The sequence below is a fragment of the Vanellus vanellus genome (genome assembly GCF_965231255.1).
Source record: "Vanellus vanellus genome assembly, chromosome: 3".
NCBI classification, from domain to species: domain Eukaryota; kingdom Metazoa; phylum Chordata; class Aves; order Charadriiformes; family Charadriidae; genus Vanellus; species Vanellus vanellus.
The window spans coordinates 128,989,827-129,000,287 of NC_138907.1; the positions used below are offsets into that span (position 1 = coordinate 128,989,827).

General features: G+C 49.9%; 1 protein-coding gene across 1 annotated transcript; it reads right to left on the reverse strand.

Annotated features, from left to right (window-relative positions):
• Positions 1-361: 361 nt before the first annotated feature.
• On the reverse strand, positions 362-8,706 carry LOC309670652 (interferon-induced very large GTPase 1-like; the record flags this gene model as incomplete). The annotated part of the gene is made up of 1 exon (XM_082481707.1): positions 362-8,706. The coding sequence occupies one exon, from the start codon at positions 8,704-8,706 to the stop codon at positions 1,402-1,404; it is 7,305 nt and encodes a 2,434-aa protein (XP_082337833.1). The 3' UTR covers positions 362-1,401.
• Positions 8,707-10,461: the final 1,755 nt, after the last annotated feature.

The window sequence follows — 10,461 nt, forward strand, 5'->3', positions numbered from 1 at the left end:
CTTCCCTTAGTTTCCCAGTTGGTCAGTTCCCCAGTCAGATAACTTTGCTGGAATAAACCTTCCCACCCTTTCGCTCATCAGTTAGGGTTCCCACCACTGCCTCCCTTACCGTTTGTCAGGGAGATTTGTTTAATTGGATGTTCTTGTTTATGGCATCCTCCTCTTACTATGATCCCTTCAGACACTGAACGAGGTCCGTGACCCGAGGCCAAGAAAGGAGCAGACACTTTTCTTCCGCGCACCCTTTCACAGACCGTTCTTATACCTCCCAGTTGTCACCTGCCTGTCTTCACAGCACCAACGCTGAAGTCACACACAGCTGTGGCTCCCCTGAAAATAAAGGATACAGAGACCAGTCCAGTCCAGCCCGACTAGTTTATTAGCAAAGGCTACAAGGGATTATACTGAATCACTGCCGCGGCTGGCTCTCCAGGAGGGCTTGCTTCTTGCCTTTCCAGCAGCATTGCGGGAACCATGCAGCAGCAAAAGTCACCGCCCACCTCCCTGGTGCAGTCCCAGCTGGTGACATGTTCTCCAGACCATGGCTGCCTTGCCACCAGCCCATCTTGACGGCACAAACACTAACCTCACACGCTGCCGACAGATGCTGAGGAAGCTGCAAAGATACATAATTCTTCACATTGATCATACAAAGGCTTTTGCTCGGCAGCTGAGGCGACGGCAAGAGCCGTTGCTGTTGCGGCCGAGAGCTGGAGGGAAGCTCATCAGGCCCAGGCACCTGCCTAGGAGTCGCGCACCTTAACCCGTGAAGTATACCTGATAAACACTGAGTTAAACCACTGCCTAAACCCGCGTAGGCTGTTGTGTTAACTGCTTTAATGCCATTGGAGACAGAACAGCCACTGCTCAGTTTATCAATAAGGGTTCGACGAGGGCACGATCAGCCCCAAAGCAGACCAGCACAGCCTGCAGCCGAGGCTGAGCTGCGCCCACATCCCGCAGCCCGTTCTTTAAGCGTGACAAGTGCCTGCTGCAGGAAAAGTCTTTTTTTGCCAGCGCCACTTATTTTCTCCTAGCAGCCGATCAAACTGGTATTTTCTTGTGCTGCCTTTGCTCTTCCTGTGGCACTTGGTCTTAATCTTGGCCACACGACTGCTCGCTGCAGGGATGGGCTTTGGTGGTTTTTTCTCTGAGACAAAGCGGAGGTAAATGTGTATGGCAAGAAGGAAAGAAAGTTCCGACTTCAGCGTGAAGCAAGGGAATTTCGGAGCGATGGCAGGAGTAGCACGCCTTATTCACCCAGCTTGGTGAGCAATTAGATACTGTTTTCTTCATGTGGCTTGGGGTCAAAGCCATTATAACAATATTTTGCGGGTATACTTGTACTATGCTCTTCTAAAATGCAAAGCAGTTGTGGTTCTTCCCTCGCATCAACTTGGCCTAAATCTTCTCCAGTCCCTCAAGTGCTTTCTGCTTTGTAATATTCTGCCACGAAGCAGGGATTTCTCCTTTGCCTTGAAATTTCCCATTGTACAGTTTTTCTAGGTCTGTCCTGAAATGAGACACAAACCATTTCCAGTACGTCTGCATGGATGTATCAGGAGGAATGTTCCAAGTGGAATAAGGAGGTCCTGCATCCCGGTATTTCTTGTAGGGGATCCATGTGTCTTCACCAATCCTGAATGAACAGTCACTTCCAACGCTGCTGGAACAAATATCGATGACCAGATGGTCTGTTCTATACCACATGTATCCCGTCAAAACTTGCGGACGGTGGAAGACAAGCTGATGGTCTCCATCGTGATTCGGCATGGTGTTTGTGCAAACAGCCCCACAAAAGGGACACTGGTTCCAGCACCCCGCAAACTGTTCCGCCAGGATTGTGTGAGGCTGCCTTTCAAATGAGCTCATATCAGCACAAGCAAGCTCTTCCTTGAGCTCGTTCCTCACGGAAACCAGTGCTTCTGTCATGGCATTGTTCAGGAACTCTATGTCTGTTACCTCCTGATGCTCAATGCCCTTCAGGTCGCTTCTGGGCAAGCTCAGCACCTCTCCAAGGGCTTTGCAAAATTCATCCAGCCAAAGAGAGATTTTGTCTTTTCTGTCTTTTCTGTCTTTGACGATGTTGGTTGATGTGAAAACAGCTGACTGGATGCATTCGTAGCAGAGAGTAAGGGAGTCGTCTAAAAACTTCTCCAGCCTCCTGTTCCTATCCAGACAGTACCTCTCAACACGTGTCTCAATGTAACTCTGTAAAAAGTCTCCTGGGGAACTAAGGTACTTCTTGAAATTCTCAAAGTTTTCTTCTTCTGCCATGTATCTCAGTATGCAGACTTCCAGAGAGGATCTATTGCCGTTGAAATCTGGGATTTTACCCTTCATGTCTCGAGCTATGGCAAGAGCTGTCTTCTCATAGACCGCCTGGCGAAGAGCTGGGCCAATCTTGTCGCACAGGAAAACAGCGAATGTTGTGACAGAAGTGGCTCCCTGGCAGGAAATCTGGAAACATTTAAAGAAATCCTCTCTCTTGCTCTGCAGGTAGATGACTGGATCGTTTGCTTTTCTGAATGCTGCGTGCATGGCTTTAAACCTTTCTGCTGCCATTATGCACAGATGCAGTGACAAATCTATTCCGTAATCCTTATTAAAACTATATTTGGCACTTTCAGGGACAGAGTTCATACCTTTCTCTACTTCCTTTAGTATTTCATGAATAAAATTTCGACTGTAATCCCTTTTCTCCTTTTCCTTCTTATCAATATTTGCCTTCACACGCTCTATGATGCTGTCTGTAATGTGGTTTATGTTGTTTTTATCGGCTTCATCAAAATTCATATTGAAGAAGTGCCAACGTCTTTTCCTAGAGACGTGTTTCTCCAAGTCAACAGAAAATGCTGTCTGTGCGGGAAACGCCCTGATTCGTTCGTGTACCTTCGGCTCCTTAAAGCGCTCTAGAAGGACATCTTCTATTTCCACATCAATATTAACCTGTTCCGGAGGGCGAGCAGCAGAGGAGACTTCAGCAACCCAGATTGTCCAGAGAGAAATAAAGCTGTCTCTCAGTTCTCTTTCGCTTAGTCTCTGGCCTTTCAGAGACAGAGCCAACTGCCTACTCCTTTTCAGGAGCTCGTTTTCATATTCTGACTTCCTTTCATCCAGTTTACACTGGTTCTTCTTTAGTTCAATAAGATTCTCGCACTTCTTTCTAGTTTCAAGAAGAAGAGATTCTTTTAGTTCTTTCAGCTTCATTTCCGTGCTGCTTTTCCACTGGACCAGTATCTCACAGTCTCTGTCTTCACTGAAATACTTTTCCATGTCTTTCGTGATGGCCTCGCTTGTCCCTTGCACGAGTTTTTCAAGGTATTCTGCGGTGACGTTCTGCAATTCCCCATTCCGGATTTTATTGTCCAGTTTCATTTGCAAGTCTAAGATGTGACTCCTCAGCTGCCAGGTCCACTCACTAAATGCGGTCTCCAGTTTCTTGTAGGCAGCAATCTCCACTGAATTCTTGAAGCTGAAAATGAAGTTTTCATTCAGCAAAGCATTCCAGAGGTCATTAATTCGAACTTTCAAGCTCGAGAGCCTCAAAACGCTGCCCTGCGACTCCTTCTTGGCAGCTTGGAGAATTTTGCTCTTTAATTCCTGGACGTTCTGGCTGTAGGTGGGGTTGGGTGGTGCCATCGGGGGGTTGCCTTCCCACAGGTGAGCAAAGTAATGAATGTGGGTGTTCACGTCAAAGCGGATGACATCGCTGAAGCAGGAGACATCACAGAATTCCTGCTGGGCAGCGGTCACGGTCATTTCATCCAGCTTTTCCTGCAGACGTCTTTGTCCTTCCATGTTCTGTTCCCTGGCAGTTATTTCTCCCACGTTTTGGTGTACAAACAGGCAGCTCGGGGAGAGGTTTACTTGCTTCATCCTCAGAAAAGCCTGCACAGCAATCTGAAGGACATCTTGCATCTCTGAAGGATTTTCTCCAAAGATATTGATCAGAGTTATGTTGCCGATGCCAATGACAAAGGTGGCCAGCTCGTTGTCATGATTAAGGGACAGTTTATTGGCCAACTCTATGGCACGAAGTCCCTCTGTGTCAACAACTAGCATGTAATCAAAGTCCAAATCCCGTTGCAGCTTCTCGTCCACTTTAATCAGCTGCATAAACGCTCCCCGGGTGCATCTCCCTGCACTGACATTAAACTGAAGACCAAACATGGCATTCAACAGGGTTGACTTCCCTGTGCTCTGGATGCCAAGCACTGAGAGAACAAATACTCGTTTGTCTCCTAGCATCTCGATTAATTTGTCAAAGATTGCCCCGACCCATCGTAATGGTACGTAAGAAGCATCACCGTCCATCAGCTCGATGGGATACCCTGAAACCATCAGATCAGCTGCAATTTCAGGTAGTTTGACAAAATGTTTATCCTTTGAGTTCATTGATTCCAGAGCTTCATAGATCTGCCCTACCTCTCTCAAAATATGCTCAAGGCCAATGGAGGAATCATTGATTTCATTGGAGAGGTCATCTAACTTACTCAGCAACAGAGATTTCAGATTGGTTTTTTCACTGTTTTTCTTTAGTGCCAGGATTTGAGACCATAACAGGTGGTATTGTCTCCTCAGTTCGTCAAGGCGATCCGAGGACAGGTCATCCATAAAGACCTTCATCCACTGCAGGAAGTATTTCTTGGTATCTTCTGGCTGTGACTGGAGAAAGCTAAGGACCGATTTCATCAGCTGGTTGAGGGGGAATGCTTTCTCTAGCTGCTTTTTTCTTATCACTGACTTCTCTGATTCAATTTGGCTCCGATGATGCTCTATGCTCTTGTTCCTCTTTTCCTGCAGGCGAGTGAGTTCTTTGTCCTTTTTGCACCAGGTGTACCACAGTTTTCCTTGAAGAGGCAGCAGCTGGGATTTGATCTCAAACAACTTCTCTTTCTTCAGAAGCTCCATCAGCACCTGTGCCTTTTCTTTGGCTGTCACACACGCGTCTGTATCTTCATCGATTAAGATTCCGCGCTTGCGAGCTCTGTCCACGCAGGCGTCAAGGCTGGAAAGTGTGTTAGACCTTTCCAGGAGATCCCTGAGTGTTCGTGTCAGCTCATCCATCAATTCTGCTTCATTTCTGTTCTTCATACCTATTTTTATGTTTTGGCTAGATCGGCCAGCCGCAACATTCTCTTTTTCAGTGAAAAGACAAACCAAAGGCCTCTGCGACTGCCACAGGTCACGTAAAATGTTCATCCCTTTCTTGTCGCTCTGATCAGACTCGGATACAAAAGCCACGTTCACAGCAGATATCTCCTGTAAAAACTGCAGCTGTTCTTGGTGATCCCTTGCATCTCCGTGCAGGTTACAGAAAGCAACGCAGCAGTCAAAGCTGTCATCGTCGCTGCCCCGGGGGCAGTACCAGGCGATCTCCACGACACCTTTCATCAGCAAACAGTCTTTGGTGCTGCCTTTGCAATGTCGGTGGAAAAAAGTGTCGTGCTTTTGTTTGCTCAGCAGAGCATTCAGGATCTGAGACTTGGAAGAGGAGGGAGAACTGCCGATCCGTAGGAAGGACACAATGGGTATCTCTGCCTGATAGATGAGTTTGTTTTTGTAACTGTTAATAGTGACCTGCTTTCCCAACTTCTCAGTCCCTTTCCAGCTCTTCTTGATTTGGCTGAGGGACCAGATGGGGAACTCTATCTGTGAAGTGCACGGGTTTGGTACCAGGAGAGGTAGCGCGAATTGGCAGAAAGCAAGCTTTGTTGAAATGTACTGTCTCATGAAATCATCGGCACAATGGAAAATTGCCATCTGGAGGTCCATGGGGTGCACACGACTGTCCCTGGTTGCAGATTTAGGGGTTTCTTTCTCCAAATCAGAGAAAAAGTCATCAAAGGAATCTGAGGGTTCGTGCTCTTTCTCTGTGGGTTTTGGCACGGGTGCAACTCCTGGGTTGCTCTCATCCTTGCAAGTCAGGTACCTCACCCGATAATCCAGGGTTAATAGCTTTTGCAAGAAGTAGAAGGGTAGTTCATCGTCCTTGCTGGGCTGGCTGTCATACAACGATGCCTTGTATATGATGTGGAAATCTTCTGTTCCCATTTTTCTTGGATAGTGACTTTCTAGTCCAAGGCGCTTAAGTAAGCGGAGGAACTCTTGGTTTGCAGCGGCTTGATTTCCTTTGGATTCGCTGCCATCCGATTTGGGTTTGGACTGAGTGGAAGGCTCTGTTCTTTGGAAAGTGTCTTCCATGTCTTTGATTATACTTTGTTTCTTCACATCGTCACATGTGTCATCCAAGTGCCCATTGATGAAGGATTGCAAGTCACTTTCCAGCTTCTCCCAGTCTTTGAAGGCCCTGTGCTTTTCCAGGAGAGTTTTTATCTCTGTGGACCATAAGTTTTTCATTTGATCTTCCATGAAAACTAAACGCTCTGTCTTCTGCTCAGGGGACACCTCTTTATAGTCGGGTGTTACGGTTAGACCCATGTGCAGCAGGAAGGCCTGGCCTCTGTAAACATCTTGCTCCTTCAGATTCAGATACTCCTTATGTCCCGTTTGCATTTCTTTTATCATGAAGTTAATTTCTGGACACCCGAGTAGGTACCGAAAGGTGCTGCTTTCCACCTGGTATCCCATGCTGGTCATAATTAAGAGCACCAACAGTTCTGTGTCTTTCTGTGCCCTTTCCTGGAGAAACTGGAGTAAGGAATAAACAGCTAGGCTTGTAGTCAAGGTGGCTTTTATCTTTGCTTCGTGAATGGCAGATGCAGAGGTTTCTGGTGCGTAGGTGACTTCCTGGATGTAATCCTTCATTTGCAGCAGTGTCTTGGTGAGATCTTCAAGCTCAGAAACATTGGGCGTTTCGGGAAGCACGTGCTCAGTCTGGAAGATCCATTGCATAATGAAAGAAGACCTGGGGAAGTCCTTGACCGAATAGACATGAGGATCCAGGAGACACCTCAACAGAGACTTGATATAGGTGGTGTTTTCTGGAGGTGACCTCTTGCAAAACAGAACGGTATTCACCAGGAACTCCTGCAGTGCTTTGTCTGACAGGCATACATTGATCCAGACACTATGGTTTTTGGTTTTTTCATTCAGATTCTGTTTGAATTCTATCAGCCGGAGCAGTTTCCTTTCAACTGCCGTCACCTCCCAGGCCTTCACACCCTCTATGAAAGCTCTGGCATCTTTCACCGCACTGAGCAGATCCTCTCCAAACATGGTGCCGACGCTGTAATTCGTTAGCGCTTCATAAGCAGCCCTGAGGCTGCTGCTCATTTGATAGCTGGACTTAAAATCGCTGCTGTGATTGAACAGGATTATATCCCACACTGGGATGAGCTGAAAGCCTCGGTCGATAACGCACCAGGTTGAGTTATTAGTTACAAGCCCCGTTTTCCACTGAAGAAGAGACTCCATCCCTGATGGGCCCCCTGTGTTGGTCACGTAGAGCTGAACCGCTGTGTGGGCACTCTGTCCGTCTCTTCTCTGAAAAGAAGCCTGTAAGCTGGATTTCGAAATGTCCACGCTGACGCTGAAGCCGCCGTAGCTGGCCCCGATGTAGCTGTCCAGGGCTTCAGATACTTGTCGCTTCATCTCTTCCCGCTGCTCAGCTCTGAATCCTTCCGTAGATGCCTTCCACCAGAATATCCCCCCAAAGTGGAGGGGACCCTGGTTTACGTGGGACCCAAACCTGCTGAAGAAGCTCGCGCACCTGCTCTTCAGCATATTGGGCCTGTCTGCTTCCTGAGTGATGCTCAGAAGATGCTCGATGTCTTGCAGCTCCCGCAGGGCCATGTCCGAGAGGCAAAGCTGATGCTTTTGGAAGTAGCAGGAGGCCAGAGGGATGTACTGGTACTTGGTGATGCAATGGTAGCTCTGCTCAAAGCGGGACTGGTGGGTGTCTTCCAACTGCGAGGAGCTGCTATAATCTAGCCCAGCTTCAGCATTAAACCCCCAGAACCCGGCTTTGGCGGAGGCACTGATGCTGAACCCCAGCTGCTCCACGGATTTGGTGAAAGTGGCTTCTGCTGCAGAGGAGGAGAACTCCTTCCGCTCAAGCAGCGGCCCTTGCTCTGGACCAGCGAGCTTGAATCCGTCGGGAAGCCTGATGAGCTGGTCTCGCTTTGCCAGCACATCCCCAACGCTGCTGGTTCTGTAAATGCCCTGCAGGGCCAGTCCCCCCGATGCCAGCCTCAGCACCTCCGCGTCGGAGACGTTCCCACCCCTGACCACTGATGACTCCTGCTGCTCCAGGTTTTTCTGGATGCTCTCCAGCACATCCACCAATGACTTATCTGGTGGTGGCCAGAACTCTTTGGGAATCTCCATGGCTTGCCACAGAGCCTCCTCTTTCTCTCGTATAACATCCCTGCTGTGGCTGCGGCTCTTTTGTATTTCTTTCAGCTCCTTCAGGGCTTGCTTGGCCTCTTCTTGTCTCCGCTTTGTCATCTCCGAGCGCTTCTTTTGCAGCTCCTCAAAACTTTCTTTGTTGTCTGCTAGTTGCAGGAGTTTTCGGAGTGCCTTTGTTTCCCAGGGGTACCGTACTTCACACTCCAGCTTAAGGTAGTCTTCATATTGAAGATGTTTCAGGGCTTCTTTGGACTTGACTCCCAGTATCTCCGACAGTTTGGAGACCCAGTGTCCAGCATCCAGGCCTTCATTCTCACATGCCTCTGCCAGTAGTTTTTTAGCAGGATGTGCCTCTTTATCATCCTCTCGGTTGTCATCCTGTGAACAATCCATGGCTGTGGAAAAGGAAAACAGACTTTCTTTAAGGTATGTTATAAGAGGCCGTGGGCTGTTATAAGAGGGCTCTCCAGCAGCTGCAGGCCCAGGGGTTCCTCCTACCCAGCTGCTGGAATCCAGCCTGGGACACCCCAAGACCCGGGGGTCTCTGTCCTGGGGCAGTGGATGTGCCTGCTTTGTTTGCACGTTCAACCCTGAAGCTGAGTGTGTATCCCAGAGAGAACACACAAACACACACAGACGCAACTCTGACTTGGCCACACAACCTGCTGTGGACAAGGTGCTGCCTTCAACAGTGTCCGCATGTACCCAACAGGACTCATAAACACATAAGTACAGGCAGCCATGGGTGTTCCTGGTTCCCTCGAGCACCAGCACAGCCCCCGTCCATCCAACACCCCAGCCTGCATCCTGCACCCTCTAACCAGCCCCACAGGTCTCCTGCTTGCTGGCTGATCCAGCTTGGGGCTCACCAGCAAACAGGAGCACACTCACGTGCTCATCTCACGGCCCCCCGCACTCACAGGTGTATTGGGTTTGCATGGTGAGGTTTCTGTATTGGGGGCCTACAGGGGGGCCTTCTGCGAGAAGATGCCAGAAGCTTCCCCCATGTCTGATTGAGCCAATGCCAGCCGGCTCCGAGATGGACCCACCACTGGCCAAGACCAAGCCCAACAGCGATGGTGGTAGCACCTCTTGGATAACATAATTAAGGGGGAAAAAACCCATGGAACAGCAGCCAGTGGAGAGGAGTGAAAAAATGTGAGAGCAACAACTCTGCAGACACCAAGGTCAGTGGAGAAGGAGGGGGAGGAGGTGCTCCAGGTGCTGGAGCAGAGGTTCCCCTACAGCCTGTGGTGAAGACCATGGTGAGGCGGGCTGTCTCCTGCAGCCCATGGAGGTCCACTGTGGAGCAGATATCCCCCTGCAGCCTGTGGAGGTCCGCGGTGGAGCAGATATCCCTCTGCAGCCCCTGGAGGACGCTACGGGATGCAGGTGGATGCCCAAAGGAGGCAGTGACCCTGTGGGAAGCCCACATTGGAGCAGGCTCCTGGCAGGACCTGTGGCCCTGTGGGGGACCCGTGCTGCAACAGTCTGTCCCTGAAGGACTGCACCCATGGAGGGACTCGCACTGGGGCAGTTGGTGAAGAACTGCAGCCCATGGGAAGGACTCCCATTGGAGAGGTCCGTGCAGGACTGTCTCCTGTGGGAGGGACCCCACGCTGGAGCCGGGAAGAGTGTGAGGAGTCCTCCCCTGAGGAGGAAGGAGCGGCAGAGACGCTGTGTGATGGACTGACCACAACCCCCGTTCCCCGTCCCCCTGCGCCGCTCGGGGGGAGGAGAGGGAGAAATGGGGAGTGGAGTTGATCCCGGGAAGGAGGGAGGGGGGGGAAGGTGTTTTAAGATTTCATTTCTACTTCTCATTACCCTACTCTGACGTCTAATTGGCAATAAATTAAATTAATTTCACCAATTTCAGTCTGTTTTGCCCGTGAGGGTAATGGGTGAGTGATCCCCCTGTCCTGATCTCACCCCGTGAGCCTCCTGTTGTATTTCTCTCCCCTGCCCGGCTGAGGAGAGCAGCGACAGAGCGGCTTTGGTGGGCACCGAGCGTCCAGCCAGGGTCAGCACCACACAAGAGGACACACTCACCCGAATATGGAGCACCGGGCAGAGGGGTGACCTGTGCTCCCACTCCAGCTGCCAGTGCAGAGCCCTCGACCCACACCCCTTCTGCTCCAGGAGCTGGTT